Below are 22,386 nucleotides of genomic sequence, written 5' to 3'. Positions count from 1 at the left end.
TCTCCGTACATAGATGATTTTCTGTCCTTTTTTTCTTTTTACTTTTCTGCATTTTTCAAATGTTTGATATGAATATTCATCATTTTTATAATAATAAAAAGTAAACATTACTCAAACAGAAAACTATGTCAGCATTGTGGTATTCTCACAACACTTTTTTTTTTGCTATGATTCTTAGGTCGGTGCTGATAAGAGTCAGCAGGTTATAGGAAACTTATGTTATTTATGCATCAGAAAATCTATTTAAATGAACTAATAATGGTTAGGCAGTCACATCAGTGGAGTCCCTTTCTTATGCCTGTAGTATAGGCTGATTTGTCTCATTTTGTGTGTGTGGCTGAGTTGCCATGCACTTGGCAGTGAGAGGGGCAGACAGCTGGGGGAAGAGCAGGGAAGCAGTGGCCTGCTGGAAAGGTCTACAAGGCAGAGATTTAGCACAGAACTTCCTGTAAAGGCCCTGGATTGTGAGGAATCGAAACACATGCAAAATAAACACACACACACACACACACACACACACACTCCTCTAATCATTCCTACTCCCTTCAAAAATCTGCCTTCTAGCTCTGCCTGTCCCTGCCAATGGGCCTCACAGAGTGTGTGTAGAGAGCAGCTAGAGACACAGGAGACTGAGGTCACTACCTTGGACTTTGCCTTGCCCACAGAATTCCTTAGGAATTGCCTCGCATAAAGTACTGGAGGAAATCCCATAATTAATATTGGCAGAAATGCCACAGTCACTTGGCACAAAGCAAAAGCTGGTCACTAATTTCAGTTCAGCTTTCCCTCATGATGTTTTTAGTATCATGAATTAACTACTAAAATTATAGGGCTTTTTTATTTTTTTAAGTGTTATCTGGTGATAGCATTGTGACTATAGTTTAAAAATACTGGGATAAAAAGAGATCTGAAGGGGCGAATGTAGCATGGGCAAAGGCTCAAAGTTTGAGCCGTACAAAATAATTTCTTCTTCATTCACTACAGATTTCTGAAGTTTCCTCAGAGCTTTATTCCCTAGTACCTGGGAAAGTGAGAACTCTGTCCACATGTGTGCCTGGTAAATCATTTGATGAACTGAATGAAAAGAGGGAATTGAGACTAGCTAATGCCATCAAACAATCCTTATAACTTAACTTTCTCTGTACAATCTACTCTTTATTTGTAACTTTTATGACAAGTTGGCTTTTAACATATACTAACAAAATCAGTCATTGGAATTTTTTTACAAAGCTATGTCAGGCATTCTCAACTGCACTAGCTTAGATTCTCAAATGATACCTACTATTTCATGTCTATGAAATAATGCTCAAACATATCCAGGCATAACTAAAGATGTCAAAACCTATACATTAGCTATCATCCCCAGGGTAGGTAAGAAAATAAGTGACTTGGCTTATCTAAATGAATCACTAAGGAAATGCAGAAGCCTTGAATCCTTTCTGGGACAAAGTAAACTTAAATGTTCATTATAAGATTCCAGATATTAGTAAAATTACATGGTACTTATTTCTCTCTGACTGGCTTATTTCACTTAGTACAATGTTCTCCAGGTCCACTTATACTGTCAAAGAGTGTGATTTTTTTTCTTTTTATGGCTGAGTAGTATTCCGCTGTGTAAGTGTACCACAGTTTTTTATCCACTCTCTAATGATGGACATTTGCGTTGCTTCCAAATCCTGGCTGTTGTACAATAAACGATGTAATGAACATAGGGGCACACATATTCTTTCAAATTCGTGTTTCAGGTTTCTTCAGATAAATTCCCAGAAGTGGAATCACTGGGGTCTAACGAGCCAAAATAGAGACAGACTCATAGAGATCAGGCTGACAGCTGTTAGCATGGAGGGAGAGGTGCTGGTAGGGTTGCAGTAATTGAGCAAAAAAGAATTTATGGACACAGACAATAGTGTAGTGATTGCTGAGGGGGGTGAGGGACAAGGTGGAGGGGAGTAAAGTGGGTATAAATGGTGATGGACTATGGAAACTTGACCTGGCGTGATGAACACACAATACAGTGTACAGATGATGTGTTGTAAAATTGTATACCTAAAACCTGTATAATTTTGTTAACCAATGTCACCCCAGTAAATTCAATGAAAAAAAAAAAACAGTAAAATATTCATGTTAAGTAGGAATAGCAGAATTTTAGACCAAAGTAATGATTTTCCCCAGAATCTGTTTTCTAAGAAATTTCAGGGATTTCAGGGTTTATTTAACATATTTTTTAGCTCCTACCATGCTGGGCAGTCCCCAGGGTACAAGGTCCATGGAAGTTCACAGCCCATTAAAACACTGGATACATAGCACTCTGTTTCTTCACAATGTCCCTTCAGAAAAAGGTAGGCCATAATACACATTACATCCTAGGTAAGGAACAAATTGGAGAAGGACCTTTGCCCAGTCCCTACAGATGTCTCTGAGAGGTTTCTTCTCACTCATTCCTGTATCTCACCAGATAACCCACAGCAGACTCATGCCCAATCTTCTTTTTTTCACTACTTTTTCTATTAGTTCTCAGATAACCTGAAGAAAGGATTTGAGCTTTTTCTACCTGAAATAGGTTCACTTTCAACTCTAGAGAAACTATGGACTGACTTTCAGTCAGCCCAAGCATGTTAGTTAACATTCATAGTAAGGACAGAATGCTTCCTAACTGAATATGAAAAAACATGGAAAGTTAGTCTAAAAAACCATTTTGAAAAGGTGAATAACTTGTAAGGATCTGCTTTTTACCCTTAAAAGTTTGCTAAGAAGGTAGACCTCATGTTAAATGTTGTTACCACCCACAAAACAAAACAAAAAAAATCCAAAAAACAAACACATACAATGAAACTTTTGGAGATAATGGATATATCTGTTACCTTGATGGTGGTGATGGTTTCACAGGTGTGTGCATGTGTCCAAATTCTATACCTTCAATATGTGCAGTTGTTATATGTCAACTAAATATCTATAAAGAAGTTTGAAAAACACATGTCGGCCATATGTGATGTCTTGAGAGAAAGGAGGATGTGAAAAGGAAAAATGCTTGTGACCCTGTCTCCCAGGGTCCCATCTCCTCTGCTTGGATCCTTTGCAATAGAATCAAATATTAATGGTTCCAAAAATTCTGCTTTCATTATTTTGCTCTTTTGTTTAGGAACTTTTGATGATTGTTTTACTTCTAAGTGCAACAAAAGTATTTGTCCTAAGATAACATTCGAAGTTTTTCAGTCTCCTAGAAACCTTTTCTACCTCCTCCCCACTCCCACCATTCTCAGTAAGCTCCCTCCCAGCCCCAGTGATTTCTCCCTGCCTTGGGGCTTCCTTGACTCCTCATGGATGGGTATAGCGTGCTTCTTAGCAGTGGTGGCTGCTTACACTTGTTATTGGACAATACCAGCCAGTGTTTAGTAAACCTTTGATTAATGAGTATCAGTATTACCTCATATGGCTGTCAAACCCATTAATTCATCCACTTAGCAAATAGGTATTGAACTGGTACCACTAGCAGGACCTATTCTAGTTACTAGTAAACTACAATGAACAAAGAAAGCCTAGTCTCTGTTCTAATGGAACTTCATTTGTGTATGGGGGGGGGGGTGGACAATGTAAAATATACAAACATACAAAATATATTGTATGTCATGATGATAAGTTCTCTGAAGAATAATAATGCAGAATAAAGAAATAGAATGATAGCAGTGCTATTTTAGGTTGAATAGTTGGAACAGGTAGCCCTCTATATTAAACTGATGTGTTAACCTTAGCAAAATGAAAGGACCATGCCAGCCTCTGAAGGAAGAGCATTTCAGGAAGGGGAAGCAGCAAGTGCAAAGGTACTGAGGTAGGAGCCAGTACATTGCATTCAAGGAACAGGAAGAAGACCAGTATGGGTGGAACCAAGAAGTCAAAGGAAGGAGGAGAAGTAAAATGGGTCAGGGAGAGAGGCAAGGGCTTTTGAAAGCCTTTTAAAGACTTTGGATTAATCCCAAGTGAAGAGGAAAACTAGGAGAGGGTTTTGAACAGAGAAATGACATACATTTTCAAAGGATCACTCTGAGTTTTCTGTGAAGACAGACCTGGAGCAAGAGTGAAAGAAAAATAGCTAAGAAGTCACTGCAGTAGTCTGAGCGAGAGACCCTGGTGACCTGGACAGGAGCTGTAGCGGAGGAGGCAGGAAGAAGTGACCAGACTCTGGCTACAATTTGAAAACATAGTTGACAGAATTTGATGATGAATTTTTACACAGGGTTAGGAAAAAAAGAAATGAGTCAGAGATGATTCAAGGATTTTGGCCTGAAAAGAAATTAGAAACTTAAATTTTTATTTGCTGAGTTGGAGAAAGTTATGGGAAGAGTAGGTTTAGTGGTGAGGTGACAGAGACAGAACCAAAAATTCAGACTGGGCACCTTAAGTTTAAGAGGCCTATTTGTGACAAATGCTGTGAGCTCCATCCCATTTCCTCCTTGACCCACCCCAGGGTTCATCCACAACTTTGGTGGGCAGTGCCTCAGTGTTCAGTCTCCCAGCTCCCAGCACCTGGGGGCTTTTTCCAGTAAAAGAGGGTTTCCTAGACTATATGAGGCTAACCCAGAAGGACACCCCATGTTCCCCATGTGTCAGTGAAACAGTCTGAGGCATGCGTATATGGTCCCTCCAAGGGTTCCTAGGAAAACTAAATTCATTTGCTCATTGACTTTTTCTCCCTTCCTGTTCAGTGAACTCCTAACTTTCCACAATTACCCCCCTGCCTCCACTCCAGATGAAATGCGCACACCAGGACTTTGCAGGGTCTGCCTGGGAGAAATTCAACCTAAGAGCATTAAATATGCAAATGTCAATATTCAAGAAGCGAGTGGATACACTATTTTGGAAATCAGGGAGAATGTTGGGATAGAAGTATAACTGGGAGGCGTTAGTCTTTTACAAACCTATGTGAAAGCCCTTTGCACAAGATCTGAATATGAATAGGTTTCTGCACATACTTGTCCCTTCTTTTCCTTTGTTCTCTTTTCCATATCAGCACAATGATGCTCACCAATGAACAGCCTGAGCTTTCAGTAGAGAGCACAGCAGAGTATCTAGATAGTAGTAGCTTGAATAGTGACGACAATTTGATTGCAAGGAAGAGGACCTTGAGGACTTGTCTTGACTGCATTTGTATAGAAAGCTCACTGTTAACTTTCCCTATACGTTTATCTGGGGTCACTTTGGAAAAACTGGTGAGGATTATGGAGCACCACACCAAGCCACCCTTTGGTGTTGTCCGTGCTTTTTAATAATGGTTTGGGTTCGTCCATACTTTTCTACTTACCAGGCTCAGGGTTCAGAGAATGTTTTATATGACATAGTTAGCCAGCAACAGGCAAAGTGAAGACTGTACTAACTTCCAATCAACTACTTAACTGAATGTGAAAACAAATCATTGTCCCTCACATTTTGAGTCAGATTATCAGATAAAGCACAACTCTTCTTGCATATATTATATCGCATTCTGGAGTAATTTCTGCCTTGAAGGAAGCATCCAGAATTTGATTTTTCCTGCTGAGCAGTTAGCCAGATAATTGTAAATCAGTATAATCATTTACATGAATAAGATTTTTATTCTAATTAAAGAGCTAATTCAAGCACATAAAAATGCTCCCAGTTCTCACATTACTAAAATGATAGTATTTTTATCAGTGGCTGTCCTGTGAAGCTTTCAGGTGGCTAATACTTTTTCAAATGGCACTCATAAGCATGCTAACATTTTACAGGCATACCTCCTTTTATTGCACTTCACTTTATTGGGCTTCACAGATGTTGTATTTTTTACAAATTGAAGGCAAGACCCTCCCCCTGCAAAAAGATGATGACTAACTTTTATTGCAATATTCACTTTATTGTGGTGGTCTGAAACCGAACCCACAATACCTCCAAGGTATAAGCAAATGATTTCATCTTTTTAAATTAATTGAAAAAAATTTAAAATAGAATCTCCAATCTTTAATTTTCTTTTGTCAAATGGAGAAATAAAGAGAGAGCAAGTTTCTGGAGTAGCGGAGACATAGAGACTGATTCCCTATTTTGGGAAGTTCTTTTTAAAGCATCACCATTAAGAAGCACAACCACATGAAATATTTCTGTACACATTTAATAACAGAGAAGTAGGACACCAAACCTGTGCATCACCCATACCCACGTATGCATCCTCTCCAAGGTTTGGAAGTCAGTCACTGGAAGATGAAGGCTAAGCAAATACCTCTTATGGTTACTTGAAGCTCTTGGCTCTTTCTTCACAAGGGGGCGCTGTGCCAACATCTAGCTCTTTTCATAGACAGGTATTTCCTTTCATAGTGGCTTGACGTAGGTCTCTAAATCTATTTAAAAACTTAGCTTCTTTCTGTTTGCTTTTTTCCCAGCCCAGGCTCTTCTTACCATTGAAGTACAGACTGCTCTGTCTTCTGTAAAGGTCAAAGTATTTGTGATGGAGTGTATGCTTCTCTCTCTGACCCTCACATCTCAGCAACGTGTGAACTATATATGAGACAATTGTCTGAATTTGAGGTGCTCCACAGTCCTAGTACCCACGAGTCCCAGCTAGCGGGACATGACTGCAGTACCTGCTCCTCCTTGATTATTTCTTTTAAAATATCCAACTGCAAACATGAGCCGAGAGTGTTCAGTAATTATTTGTATGAGTTCTTTAGTTTCATAAAGACTAAAATTAGATTTCCTGTTACTCTGGGGATGTCTTTTGACCTCAACCTGCATCTCAAATTGCTGAGAATATAGTAAGCTGATTTTTTGCAGGCACGTCAAAAATACTAGATTAAAAATAGATTCATTAATGGTTTTTTTTATTTATTACAAAAGCAAAGTATCTTTCTTGTTTATAACAAACTAGGCCTAACATTTATCTAATATTTATTTTTAAGTATAAGAAAAGGAAACAAAAAATAAAACCCACATAGCAAAACAAAAGTTCTCATTTATTGAAGCATCTCCTGACTTAAAGATTTTATAGGATATTTTGTAAAATATCAGTAACTGTGGAATAATCCCAACCATCACATTCCTAACCACCTGACCGAACTCATAATTTACTAAGAATTACCTCATATGAAATGATTCAGAAAATATATTACCTCTGACTAAAGTGGAATAAAAAGCCTCATGGTTGGCAGTTTCATCATTTAAATGGATATTGATTTTGATCACTCATAACTTTGGAGCATATCTTTGACGTTTACTTTTTGTCATTAATTTATTTTTGTTGGTAAGATTTTGTAGTTCAAATTTATTATATTCTTGACATTACATAGAAAAAAACCCACATTGTCTTTTCCTCTGCAAAGCCCACTCTTTAAATAGACTAAAAATAAAGCACAGGGGCTTGTAATTGAGGTTCAACATAATATATCGTCCATAAATATTTTTCAGGTGAACTTATTATAACAGTATGGTTCTCATTTCTCAACTGCAATATAATCATCATCTGTTAAGATCTCACCTTTAACAGGAAGCTAAACAACAAAACAAACAAGTAAGCAGAAAAAAAAAAAACCCAAAAAACAAAGACACTGAAATAGAGAACAAGGGGATAGTGACCAGAGGGGAGAAGGAAGGGAAGTTAAGGGGAAAAAGGGGGGAGGGATTTGGAGGAACAAATAGGAAGGACACAGGGACGAGAACTAAGGGGGAGGGAGGAAATGGGAGGGAGGTGGGGAGCAAGGGGCAGGGGAGGCTGGGATGGGAAAAATAGACAAAAAACTGTACTTGAAAAATAACTAAATAAAATTAAAAAATTAAAAAAAAAAAAAAAAGAAACAATGTCTTAAATGTGACTGGTAGAGTAGCTGAAGCTAAGTGGCAGATACACACATGATCCCTGTAAAAAACCCTTCAACTTTTATGTATTTTTCAAAATTTTCATAGTACCATTGTGAAAAATAGCTTTTAATATGGCAAGAACCATATTCCATTTTTTTTTCTGAGACAAGTGCTACCTGCCCCATCAACATTGTGCTTTAGACACCTGTAATCTGGCTCCCTCTGGACCACTGCAGAGCTGAACGCCCTATTTATGGCATGCTTATTTTTCTCCCTATTTGTGAAAGAAACATGCCAAGGGACAGCTTGTCAGTTTTAGTGTCGTGAACACTATCGATACATTTGATTGGGAAAACACTGTCCGGGATGGCTTATAGAGATGTTTTTATGATGTGAGATTTTTTTTTCCCAGTTGCAAGTCTCTGTAGGGAGGGACCAGGTCCTCCCCTACTTTTTTTTTTTTTTTTTTTGGTATCCACAGCCCTGACTGAGACCCACACTCAGCACTGCATGAAGTAAGAACTTCTCTATACATGCGTCTCTCCCGCACCCCATCCCAGTTAAACATATTAAGGATAGCCTGGCAGAGAAGAGGCATTTCCCCTGGGCCAAGGGCTGCAAAAGGGGTTTTACTCAAAATATCCCATTTGACTTGTTTAAATGTTGTTCATCTGAAAAATCACCTTCTACTTAGTTACATATTTTTCCCCTAAATGGGCTGAAGTAATTTTCCATTTCTGTAAGTATTGTATATCCTTCCTTTTCCTTCTGCCTTGATATGTTTTGAAAAGATAAGCCCAGTCCACTTCTTATAAGCCTTGAGTTTCGGTTCTCACCTCATTCAGTTCCAAGCCTCATCTGGACATTGTGTTCACCATCGCTTATCACCGCGCATCTGACATAATGCCCAGCACACAGTAGACACCTAATGTGTTTAGGAATGGATGGGAGGGCAAAAGGGAAAAGAAGAGAGGAACAGAGGAAGGGAGGGAGGGGGTAGGGGAAAACCGAAGGATGCAATAAAATTTCAAAGGAAACTAGTTTAAGGCCATATCTTTTAGGATGTTGTGATTTGGTTAGGGTCACTTTTAGAATATCTACAAAAATACTTCCTGCCCCAAACATTGCATTATCTAGTGTCCAATAGTGCTTAAAAATCCGCAGTTATGGTTTTGCTTCTTTGTCCGTAATTTATTTTCATATGTAAATTCGACCCCTTCAGTCCTCTATAATTTATATATCAAACTAAAATATGTCTAATTTATATCAAAATTTGCTATAAATCAACTATTTTACTTGCTGTCATCTGACCAATGAAAAAACAACAATCTCTTCTCAAATTTACACCTGCATTTTATTTTATTTCTCCCTCCCAGTGGAACATTTTATTTATTTTTTTTACTGTTGTTCAAGTACAGTTGTCTCCATTTTCCCCCACCTACCGCCACCCTCCACCCTCAATCCTTCCTCTCTTTGGCTTTGTCTGTGGGTCCTTTAAACATGTTCCTGTCGATCCTTCCCCTTCCTCCCCCAGCCTCTCTAACATCTGCATTTTAAAGGCCATAAATTTAGTAGAGGAAGTCCTTAACTTAGAAATATTGTATTCTCTAAAATTTATAGGTAAGATAAAGTCTTAATCGAGGTCACATTATTTACCAAACTTGGGAAAGTCACTTACCTCCTTCAAACCAATAGAAGTAAAACTTGTGACAACAGTGAAAGCAGGGCCCAGACCTGCCTTAGATGAGTGTCCTAACTGTCTGGTACATCTGTCTTCGGGGGTTTTGAGGGACAGCTAGAAAACGGTGCCTTACGTTAATACTCATCCTGTTAGAAAACAAAAATATGTAACTAACATAAACTCTGTTTTCTTTCATGGTTACTCAAATACCCAGATCTCTATTTAGCCCTGAGTAACTGCTGCCATTGGTCGGATGGATTAAGAAGTGTTGATATTGCTCTTCTATGTAAAATATACATAGGAAAAATGCAGAGCAATGCACCGGATGTGCAAAGTCTGACACTGTCACTTTTCTTTAAGCCTTGCTATACTCTGCCAGGCCTCCTCTCTCTCTCTGCCTCAGTAGCTCTCTAATTATCACAGTGGAGGCATTCAGCCTCCACCTATAGCTTCAGTACCACCTGGAGGGAGCAGTAGACTAATCTTGTCCTTAGAACAGGAATTTAGAGAGCTTGGGTAATCAAGCTACAATGGAAACAAGATTCGAGATGATCACAACTGACTTGGACTCACTTCTCCATCATTTATTAGTTTTGTAGTATCAGCCAAGTTATCTAACCTCTCCAAGCCTCAGCTATATAATGGCAGTAATAATGTCTGCCATTATTGGTTTGGTTAAGAATGATGAAGATTATGTAGCTATTTTACCTATTACCCATTCCTCCTATGAAAACTCAAAATTTCCTTCATGACTTAACTCCAAAGAAAGAGGCCTTCTTCATTTAATCCTTCACTCACTTATAATCTAGACACATATTGGTTAGAAGCATATGTTTTATACTCCAAGGGGCTTCAATTTGCATTTCAGACCTGCCAGTCAAGGCTGTATGATCACAGGAGCACGTTACTTCGACTTTCTAAGCCTCCATGCCCTGAGTTGTACAGGAGAGTGAAAATAAAACCAAACTCATCGATAGATTACTATGAGGATCACATAACATGTATGTTAAGCCCTTCTCATAAATATCAAATAAGCCACTGATACCATTATAATAAAATAAGGAATTGGAAAAGTACCTGACCTTGTGGTGTTGTTTGCTTCACAAACTCAGTCAAAGCACAGATACTGTCAGAGGGAGAAAGGTACTGACCCCGTGGGTTAGGGGTCAGAGATAAATGCCCAGAAATGGGAAAGTTTGTGAATGTTAGCTCTGATAAATGACTATCCAGATTTAGCGAGATATTGAACACTGTCATGGAAAAAAGTCACAGTGCCAAAGTTGAACGCAAGAGATTGTTGTTATTTAGAGATTCTTGGTATTTGGGGTCTTTTTTTTCCTCCCAAGGGAGTGATTTGATTTTTTTCAGCCTGGTAATTTCATCATTGCTTTCGCTTGTTTGTTAACACAGTTCCAAAGGCCGAAGAAGGCCATTTGTGTCCTTATTTGGTGTGTGGTCGGTGAACAATGAGGGCGGCATGGGTCGGAGCCGGGGTGGCGGCTCAGGATCCTGTACCTTTCCAAAAAATAAATAGAAATGCTTCTATATTTAGGTGAAACCCGGGATTTTGAAAAATTTTAGTAGAATTCCTTGCCATTTATTCATTTAGTTAGTTAGTTCTAGTGCACAGAACCAATAGAAGGTTTTCACGCTGCAAGTAAAACATTAAGATTTTGTTATAGGATTTAACCTTTAAAACACAACAGCTTAATATCTGTCCTTATACACTTAAAATAAGAAGATTCCAAATAAGGAAAAAAACTATTCATCAGAACTAGATATTGATATATTTTTTAATGTTTCCTTGTTTTACTCTTTATTTCTGTAACATCAAGTTAGTCATGGAAACTGCCCAGCGGTTTCCACAGTGAAGTGTTCCCTTCCGAAGGGCCATTAGCTGAAAGGCATGATGGATAACATACAAAATTAAAGAAAGGAACTTATTTGGAGATTTATTCAAAGTAACTATTAGAAATCTATTGGGAACTCATATCAAGGACATTCAATCATTTCTGCTGAAAGTGAGTAGGCCTTCTGAAAGTCAGGGGCGAGAAGTGCCGTTACGAGTCGGAGTCTCCATTTCCTGTATGGTCTTCTGTGTGTAGGTGGACACAGTCCCGGTTCGATTGTGCCAAATGCCTCATTTCTGAACCTTTTGCAGCTGGATGAGGATAAATAGGATGCATCTCAAATTCTGAAATTTTTTATTGTTTATTTTATTTTTGTTGCCAGTATGTTCTATTCTGAATTTATTTGCACTCAAGCTATCATACTTGACAAAATTAGTTTTGTAATTGCATATGAAAAATTCCAAAACACAATTGTTTTTATACATTAGTAACGCATTAATGTTGTCAGAAATATCCTCTTTCTGGTGTCTTTTTTATGTATATTTTTCCCATCATCATTCATCCCCTCGTACCCTCTTCGACCTCCACCTGTCACCTGTCACCATGATGCAGTTGTTCATGTCCATGATTTCTTTTTTTTCTCAATCCCTCCACCCGCCCCTAGCTCTACCTACCCACAGCTGTAAGTGTGCTCTCTATCTATCAGTCAGACTCATTAATACCCTTTTTTAAAAATCCTCACCTGAGGACAATTTTTATCATTACTTTTAGAGAGAGGAAGCAAGAGAAAGAGAACCATTGATGTGAGAGAGAAACATCAGTTGGTTGCTTTCTCCTATGCGCCCTGACCAGGAATCGAACCTTCTGACCTACAGAAGGATGCTCCAACCAACTGAGCCACCCTGGCCAGGGCTGAAACCCTTTTTGAAACCAGTAAAATGGTATGCCTGCTTACCATGCTCATGAGGTGACCCATTTTAGAGGACAATTTTAAAAACTGGAAATGTTTCTAACAATATAAAAATAGTTTTCCTAGTTCCCCCAAAAGCTTACAAACATTATCAGTGGTGGTGACCAACATCTTGTATGGCATTTCAAAGTGCTTTCATAGAAAGAACCCTGGTCACTCCTCTCAAAAACTCACAGTGGTTCTGATTTGTGTAAGAGTGAAACCTAGCAAGGTCAGGGGACAGTGTTGAAGGTCACATGGCAAGTTAATGACACAACCATTTCCCTAATCCCCTCTACCAGGCTGACCTGAACATTTATTTTCCCAATGCTGTTTCATTAAAACAAAACAAAATGAAAAACCAGTAACAACAACAAAGTTATTCCATGACAGGCCTGTAATTCATTTGGTCATAAGAATGACAGTGGATTTTCTGGTTTTAATGGTTGATTGATTGCCACAATCATAGCTTTGTCAGAGAGAGCATCTAAAGATAGAGAAAATAAGTAAGTTTCACCTGCATTACCCAGGGTGAATTTTTTTGCTCCTAATCAGGAACATAAAAGAATACAATGTAAGTGATGTGTCTTATTTTCAAGTAGCCAGGAGATTGCTGGCTTGCTCATTCATTAAACAAACATTTTGTGACTTACTTTTCTGGGCCATTTTCTGGGCACTGGAGATCCAATCTGAAAGCAGGCGTGATCTATGCCCTAATGATGTTTAGGTCTATGAGGGAAGCCAGATATTGAAAAAACAACTGCACGTGTACTGCCAGTGACAAAGATGAAGTACAGGGTGCTATGGAGATATCCCCCAGTATGGGAAAGCAGGGACGGCTTCCTGCAGAAAGTGGCTTAGTATTTTACTCACCAATTAGTAATGAAGGATGATTTTCTTTCAGTCTGCATTAATGAGTCTAATATTGACAAGAAATAATTTTTCTGACTTTCAATATATTCATATGTAGGAAATCAGACAATTGCTAACCCCAGGATGTTTTTATACACATTTTAAAATATCATGTTTAGTTCTTATATTTCAAGTGATTAGCCTATATTAATTTCAAAATTTTAAATAATTTGACTCTAGAAATAGTTCTTGTTGACTACTTAAAAAAAAACACCTATGACTTTGTCAATTATTTAGTAGATGTTTAATAAGTATAAACTATATTTCCCTTCTCCCCCATTTCTTCGTCCTTGAATTCTTTCCTTTAATACCATTTATCCAAGTATTTAGAAGGACCTTAGTACCTTGTTAGATAGAAAGGGCTTGACTTAATTATCATCCAGATTGCTAAAACATTTTCAAACATACTCTAATTTAGACGGTAACCTTAAGTGCATAGTAAAGCATAGTGCATTTGATTCACTATCCACAGCTTTATTTATCTTTTGTTCTTATATTTAATCATGTTTCTTGTCATTTGTCTTATCCTGTTGACTTAATAATTTTAGCTTTTCTGTTACATTTAATTTCTGTTGTGTCCTGGGACACATATGAATAAACGATGTATTGGTAGCAGTTTAAAACATAGGAAATGCTCTCCTAAGATTCTCAAGACTACCAAGTACCATTAATACTTGTCCTGTTTCAGAATGTGAAATAATTGAGTAGAGTTTCCACTCTAAATCAAGTAGACACATGTAAGATTGACAATGACTATTTGAAAGTAATTCAGAAAAAGTACTACCATTACTTTGCAGCATTTCCATTTTGGAGTAATAATTGATGGTTGATTATGATAATGCATTAATATAACAAATAAAAGAAATCTTGCTTAAACCACAATTACTTATACTGGATGAATACCAGCTTTCAGCAGTGCACAAGTCCAATTGTAAAATTTTCTTTCAACACACTCTTTTGCAACGGATTGCCCTAAAAATTGAATTATTATAAGGAAACTCTTTCAGAGGTAGATAATAAATAAACGTGAAATGAAGTTGTTTGCTTCTGCATTAACTTCTGCTGCAACTGGTGACTATTTCAAAAGACAACATTGTCCTAGACCCCGTATCTCTGCCGCCCTCATTTCCTGAGGCAATGCATTGCGACATAATGCAACTCCACTGATGTAACTTCGTTTCTCTCGAGTTTAGCTCAAACCTTCCCCTCCACCTGTCAAACAGTCACTTGGCTTATAAATAAATGCCTGCATGGATTTAAATTCTCTCACTTTTAAATTTGGGGTTTTCAATTTAAATGATAGCAGCTATCTTCTATAAAGAAAATTCTGAGTTTCTGTGTCAGGCACCAAACACAAATTGGCCACTTGTAACATCTAAAATCATGGAACCAAAATCTCAGAAATATTCAAGAAGCAAAGAAAGTTGCCTTATTTAGAGTTTTGCAGAACATAGTTATTGGCAGAAAGGGGCATCTTGTTGAGTTTTAGGGAGGTTAAGAATTAAGTGGGGACCAACTGGGTAAAGGCAAAGTTCAAATTTCAGGGCCTGGTTCTCCCTGTGATGTAAGTTTCCAACATAGAACAGAAGAATGAGCTCGGGGCCAGAATTTCTCTCAATGCCCTTCATTCAAGCTTTTATTAAAAATTCTCCTGGAAAGTAAATGCTTAATATAGGACACATTCAAATGTTCCAAAGAGTTTCATTTCATTTTTTTCTATCCTTCAGTATGTGAAGTGAAAGTTATAAACAGCTGTTTGAAACACAGATGACAGCAAAGGCACATCCTAGCCAATGTGTTCATTTATTTTTATTTTTTCAACTGTCTAACTTCTCAAGTCTGTGAAGTACTAGGCAGTCCCCCAGAACAATACAGGGGTGGGCAAAGGAGACTTACAGTTGTGAGTATGCAAAACACATGGTTTATTCTTGTATTATTGTTTGTTTATTAATTATTATGTTATTATTATTATCAACCTACTTTTGACTACCCCTGTATTGGTATCTATACTTGAAATCAAGGCTTAACTTTTCTCATAATTAATCTCAGAAATAAGTAGCTTATTTCTGTGACCTTGCTGAAGCCTTGTAACCTAAAGGGGATTATGTGTAACTGTGCAGAAGAAATGGGAAGGAGACGGTAAGTAATAATTTAAGGGAAAAATTGTATAAGCATTGAAAGATAGTTCATGTGGCTTTATCTAATTTCACATTGGAAAAAAGGAGCAAAGGTTCCATTTTCCTGGATATAATTCCACATTTATACTTTCATTGTTTTTATTTTCTTGTCTGTTCTAGATGTCTGCTTTCAAGATGGTGAGGGAGAGAAAATAAATGTTTTGGCAATAATGTAAAAGACATTTTGCATCTTCTTTATGGCATATTTCTTTTAGAAACAGGCATTCTGTAGTATCCCCATTCTGCATTATTACTGTGCCCTTATATTTTACCAACTATATATCAACTAGCAGGATATTCTTTAGCACTGTCATTTGGTATGGAGAAAAATGTCTTCCAGTATTAGTCAAAATGCCTGTTGCTGGCTTTAGCCTGCATGGGAAGATAGGGCCCATCTTGTCATGACAAGTAGAATGGGAGTAACAATGCAAGTAATATTAATTTCTCTGCTCCCAAAGCTATATGTATGTATGGGCTGCAGCTTTCACTTTCTTAAGCCAGTTGTGCTGTTTCACCTACAAAGTTTGAAATGCCACCAGATAAAATGAGTTTTGTGTTGCATGCAATGTGAAAGAAAAGAAATCTTTGCCACCACCTGCCCTTCTGCTCTCTGGATCATCTTTGTGTCCCCCTCCTCCCTCCCTCCACACCCGTCCACCCCCGCCCCACCCCACCAGCTTTAAGGGACATCCTTTTCCTCACCCAGACCCCCTGTTCTCTCACACTGCCCGACTTCATTCTCAGATGAAGCTGTTCAACTAAACGCCGAGTTGTGCAGCTCTGTGTCAGCTTGGCCAGGAATGTTTGATTTCATAAGAGCTGTCCTGAGATGGAAATTAAATGCAGGGTTTGCCAGAAGTAACACCTGCTTGAGTGTGGTCAGTAGGGTAATAATATGGATGTAGTCATTTATGGTTTTAATTTGAACATTTCACCTAAAATGTCATACGGTGTGCTTGAATGTGATAGTGTTATGTTACAGAATTACATGCTTATGGTTTTGTAATAAAAGATTTTGTAATAAAAAAGGGGGTGTTATTTGTGCTGGACCCTGGTAGCATGAAGGAGCAAAATGATCATAGTGGAATTTCACACACTGAGATGGGTAGGCTGGTATCGGCATGGGCACCCTCCCCAGTCCTCCTCAAAGATCCCCAGGAAGGTTACCACCAATTTGCCCCTGTGAAACGTGAATTCATATACAAAAACATAAAGGCATAATTTGTGAAGCATTGCAAGATTGCCAGTTGATTCGGAGACAGCATGTTTATTTTTGAACTCTTGGCTCCCCAGGGTTGCTGCTGTTCAGTCAGCTATCACTCACCCACGCTATTAGCCCATCTGTCAGATAACAAAGAGGTGAAACAGTAAAAATGTGTTGTATTACTCGTTATGAAAGCTGATATGGAACCTGTGGTGTTTGTTCTCAAGAACCCCTGGAGTGCCACTGGATGCTGTTGTGAACAAGAGGGTCATGCTCAATGACGAGCTTTTATGAGACTGAATGAATATTATGGACCCTTATGAACATAGGAGTTAGATTGTACTGTAGGGGGCTCAAACTTTGGCAGGTAGAGTGATGATCACTAAGCCCAACTATATATCAATTTTGTCCAGTTCGGAGTGGGTTAAATTCACTCTCAGGCACTCCAAGCCTCTCTAATCTTATCCCAGAGGAGTGGAGCTCTGCCTTAGTTTACAGCTGAGGTCACTGGTGGGGCAGCGTTTGGACAGGGACTGATGAAATCATGCCGAATTGTTAACATTAAATACCAGTCGGTGTGAGAACTGATGACGGCATCAAGGTCCTTTGACTCCTTGGTACAAGATGTGCCTTCCTGAAATGTGTTGGATTCACAAACCATGTGAGATCCCTCTTTGGCTTTCATCAATGCATCTAATATGAAAGAGAGTTGTTTTAAGGGATTTATCAGAGAGTTAAGAAGTGTTTCTAGGGAATAGAAAATGGACAGGAGAATTGATCTGCATTGTCAAAGTCATGCATTATGACTCACTCCCCAAGGTGACAGTATCTCCTGGAGGGAAAAGCTGCCAAAGGCTTTGAAAGTGATCTGCCTGTTTTCTTTTCACACTGACTTGCAGGAAGGTGCTGGTATTTGGAGATGATTAAATGCTCGTGGAAGGAAGGAATGATGCTCATGGTGTTACTAAGAGAAGTTGAAATAAAGAAAATGGTACTTGGCAGCCAACTGTGTAAATTTTAGTAAACTTTGTGGAATTTTAGAGTCATAGACACATACTTTTTTTAACAAAGGTTTTTTTTTTTCACTTCACACTCGATATAAAAGGTTCGCCCACTTCAGTCATACTTTTCACCGTGTGAGTATTGTGCTTTTCAGGAGTGGCATGTGACTCTGCTGTTTAGTCAGGGCTAAATTTAAAAACAAATTTGCGAGGGCGTGTTACTCGCGTTATTAATGAGATAAGGTCTTAGTGAAGCAAGCTCTGTCGCAAAGGGCAAGTGTCAGGCAGCAGGAAGTCCTGGCCACCCTTCCCAGCCCTGCTGCAGCCAAGCTGCCACCTCGCTGTCAGTGCATATACCCCCACACAGAGGAAATGCCCTCCGTCGGCCACAAGTGCCTCCTGCGAGGTGTGGGGCCCTCCAGCCCGGGGTCCCTGCACCAACGCTGACTGGCCACTGTTTCCAGCGATCCTGCCACCTTCTTTACCAATGGCTTTTGTTTGGGATCTTCAGGGACCATCTCCAAGAGTTAAATCAAGATTGCGTTTCTCAAAGTCCTACAGGTATCATCAGCTCTTTCTTTTTGTAGCTGGGAAAAAAAAATTTTTTGTCATCCGCTGTAGCTGTAGGGTCCCTGCAAACAAGCGTTTGCCTTGCCCTGATTTTTTTTGACTTTTAATGTGTGTTAAATTGGCAGTATAAGAAATATGAGTTAAGAAGATATGAACCTTAAAATACTCAGGGATATGCAGAAATGTGGAGAAGTAGAAGGAAGTTGACTAACCCTGGCTGTTTTCGAGGGTTAAATGGGAGCTTTAAAAAAGTACTCCTATTACCGCCGTCTGGAAAACAAGTGTAACTAGCATGCCTAATCCACTTCAGATCGCCAGAATTGGTCATGCTAACTTTCAGTTAATCCTTTGAGAGTCAGGAAAAGATTCTTGTTTGATTAAACAAATAAGCAACCACCCCAACAAATACTAAGTATTGTTTATAACTGTTTCAGGAAAAATGGAAATGATCTCTCTGGTCTAGGTGATATTCAGAGTTTTAATATTTTCTGCGATTAGACACCGTGAAAGCAAAGTAAAGATTTTGTTAATTTTTTATTTCTAAATATTTCTATTGAAATTATATGAAAAATCTTAACCTTGTGACCTCAGTAAATTATCAATTTACTTATTGATAAGTAAGCTTATTTTAACCAAATAACTAGAACAATAAGAAGACACTGAGAAAATTCTTTGATTTCTTTCTTTGCTTTAGTATTGTAGATACTTACAAGGGAAAGATTGTTCCCTCACACATTTTGTGTTTCTAATTGGTTAGTCTATAGCACTGGAAGTTATATCAGCAAGAGAAAACAGAGGTGAAATCGTTTGGAAAATCTCAAAAATAAGGTCTTTCTTATTTAGACCAAATGCAACATATCTGGAAACTAACAGGCTTATATAGACAGATGCATTAAATTTGGATCAAAATATGTCCAGATTTACTTGCATAGAAAACATTAAAAATTTGGATAACAATAATTTGTAAGAATTATTTATTTGCTTTAGACAGTATGGAAGATAGTGCCTTTGGAATATTTTTAGGGATCTATATAAAATCAGAAAAATCAGATTGTATACTTCACTAGTCACAGTGCCTAATCAAACTTTGACAAGGGATAAGTAAAAATTGGCAGCTAAAAATGTAAGTAGCACAATTTTTATTTTTATTTTAAAGCAAAATAAATACCATTTGTATTTATTATGTTAATTTGTTACTGTTATAAATATGGTTTACCATTAGCAATTGTGTGCCTTCCAAATGCTTTGCATTCTACTGAATGAATGGCTCATGGTTATTATTTGCAAACTAAACTCATGCTTACTTACTACAAGCTATGCTGTGTGCTCCTGAAAGATTTGTGAACTTTTTTATGCATATGCCCAATAAGTAGGTGGTGGCTTCAGACTCTCCTCAATGTTGAGATCTGATTTTCCTAGTAGATGCTGAGTAGTTAGACTCAGGCAATGAAGAGTTTAAGGTTTACTGTATTGCAGATATATTATGGGACTTGCATTTTTGGTTTAGCAAAGCTATTTTCCTTTGGTCAAATGCTGATCCTTTCCAAAATACAAAAAGCTCTGGGTGTCTGATGAGTTTTTCATATATTTAAATTCCCTGTGTTTGTCATTCTAACAAGCCTGTTCCACAACTTTAAGAGGTGAGGATGACCTATGTAATAGCCACCATGGGCCAGTCTCCTTTGCATCTTTGTCCTTCATTCATTTGATTTTAACTTGCATGTTAATTGCCCATGTGTTAATTATGTCTATGTACTGTCTTCTTGTTCTTTGGGTCCTATTTTGTCTCTCCTTTTGAGCTATAAAATATTTGAGGCCAGAGGCTCACTTAACATGCAGCAAGAGTACCTTTAATGCGTATTTGGTGAAGCATCTTTCTGCGCTCTTAGTTGGTATCACCCTTTTTGTCATGAAGTCAACTGGTTGATAGGATCAGGGCTGAGTGAGTTGGTATCATAGCCTGAGAGAGTCCAATGGAAGGTTAGGAGGTTAGGAGGGTAGTAGTTCACTGTGGCCTCACATTTTCGAGGTTTCTCAATGCGCAGAGAGGTCACGTATTTGCCACCCCACTACACTGACAACAATACTGACAGCAATAATGATGAAAGATGTTTATCATATAGCTTTAAACTCTGAATAGACTGCACCACTCATATGCACCGTGAGTCAATATATGTATGTGTTAGTGTGTCCACACACACAAATGTGCCCACGCACACACACTTAAATTCTACAGTTAACCTCTTTTTTTGTATGAGAATATTTTTATTTACTTATTTTTCAAGTACAGTTTTCTGTCTATTTCTCCCATCCCAGCCCCCCCACCCCGTGCTCCCCACCTCCCTCCCATTTCCACCCCCCTTAGTTCTTGTCCTTGTGTCCTTCATACTTATTCCTCCAAATCCCTCCCCCTTTTTCCCCTTAATTTCCATTCCTTCTCCCCTCTGGTAACTGTCCCCTTGTTCTCTATTTCAGTGTCTTTGTTTTTATTTTGCTTGCTTGTTTGTTTTGTTGTTTAGCTTCCTGTTAAAGGTGAGATCATATGGTATTTGTCTTTCAGCACCTGGCCTATTTCACTCAGCATAATGCTTTCCAGTTCCATCCATGTTGTTGCAAAGGGTAGTAGCTCCTTCTTTCTCTCTGCAGCATAGAATTCCATTGTGTATATGTACCACAATTTTTTGATCCATTCATTTACTGACGGGCACCTAGGTTGCTTCCAACTCTTGGCTATTGTAAATTGTGCTGCTATGAACATTGTAGTGCATATGTTCTTTGATACAGTTAACTTCTGAATGGCACAACTTCATTACTTAGCCTTCCTGAGGTTAAAAGTGTTAAATTATTTAATGTAAGCATTTAAAATATGTACAAAATTCCAACCTTGTTTTTGCATTTCTTCATTTCTTTATTAACATGCAAGATCCTTAAAACATGGAAGTAGCTTAAAGTTGTCTTGACCTTTGAGAAGCTTTGGAAATGATTCCGTTATTGAAGCAACTGAACTAATGGGGCATTAGCCAACATTTCTCTATTGCATTTCTCCTTTATAAGATTGTTTATGAACAATATTTTGTACATTATAAAATCCTCAAATGTGTCTAGTACAGTGTCATATTTGTATTTAAAAATTGAATGGATATTAATGAAGGATACTGGTGATATACTCAACTTTAAGCTGGAATATTTTTTTCTTTGTCATTATTTTCACCCACTTTGTAGCATTCAGGATAAAGGAAAGCCAAGTGTGTAAGATTTGATATTCAATTAAATTGTCCAATTTGTTAAAGGAATGGCAAATAATTTGATGAGTATGGATCCCTGAGAAATAGTCACATTGGACAGTTATACAATGCTTAAAATTGACTTGAAAGTAGTTTTTCAGTGGTGACACATTTTTGTCTTTTGTGGGTAAAATAAATTTTAGAAAAAATGAAATGATTAATATATAGCTTATGAAGAAGCCACGTTTGATTTGATGGAGAGAGAGAATAAAAGAGACACAATAAAAAGGCTAATGTTTCCCTGTGGGCCTAGAATGAATACCAACCATTATTTCAGAGCTATACCTTTCACATCTGTTTAAAGGAAGAAGGCAGGGAAATGATTTGCTCGTGTTTGTTTTAAGAAAACAATGTGAGTGAACTTATGTTGGAGGCTTAAACTTAGTATCTAAAAAAATCTGGGCAAAAAAATGGTCTGGGAAGCAAAGAAGGAGGAGATGAGACACAACAGGTTGGTGCACTCTGACAGGTCCCCAAAGGAGCACTAGGGCATCTTGGTTTTTTACAGGTTACTGTTCAAAATTGCAGTGATGTTTGAAGAAACTTTAAATAGAAAGCTACTCTTCTACCAATGGTCTTGTCCTCCAACCAGAACAATACTTTCTGCTTTCTGTCTTCTTAGAAAGGGATGTTAAAGGGAACATTTTTTGTGGTGACCCTGGAATGGATACCAGGCAGAGAGAAGAGAAAAATCATCCAAGGCACATTGAAAGGTGTGGCAGAGATGATTCCAATAGCCTTCCACAGATCAGTAGCAGAAGGCATGTTCCAGTTTCTGCCTCTTACACTAACAAAGGTCATGAAATCCTTAGAAAATCTCCAAATCTCATTTTTGCGACTAGTTTCAACATCTTTTTCTCTCCCAGCATTTCAACAAAGCTGCCACGTGGATGATTAATTAAACTCATTTGAGCAAACCTCTTGTAGAAGGGCTAACAAGTACATTTTTAAAATGTGAAATAGA

At 38.0% G+C, this 22,386-nt stretch overlaps 1 protein-coding gene across 4 annotated transcripts in view; it reads left to right on the top strand.

The window, feature by feature from the left end:
- Window positions 1-22,386, top strand: part of PDE4D (phosphodiesterase 4D) — a 658,809-nt gene that overhangs the window by 317,060 nt on the left and 319,363 nt on the right. Inside the window, exon 1 of one of the 4 annotated variants that reach the window (XM_053657207.1) lies at window positions 17,726-18,129. The exons of the other annotated variants lie outside the window; for them this stretch is intronic. Within the exon in view, the coding sequence (XP_053513182.1) occupies window positions 18,056-18,129 (74 nt within the window). The 5' untranslated portion in view covers window positions 17,726-18,055. Of the gene's footprint in view, window positions 1-17,725; window positions 18,130-22,386 lie in introns of those variants that run through there. 4 annotated transcript variants of the gene reach the window in all.

This window comes from Artibeus jamaicensis, unplaced genomic scaffold, assembly GCF_021234435.1.
Source record: "Artibeus jamaicensis isolate MK-2021 breed Jamaican fruit bat unplaced genomic scaffold, CSHL_Jam_final scaffold_369, whole genome shotgun sequence".
NCBI classification, from domain to species: Eukaryota; Metazoa; Chordata; class Mammalia; order Chiroptera; family Phyllostomidae; genus Artibeus; species Artibeus jamaicensis.
This window is presented reverse-complemented; position numbering and strand designations above follow the sequence as displayed.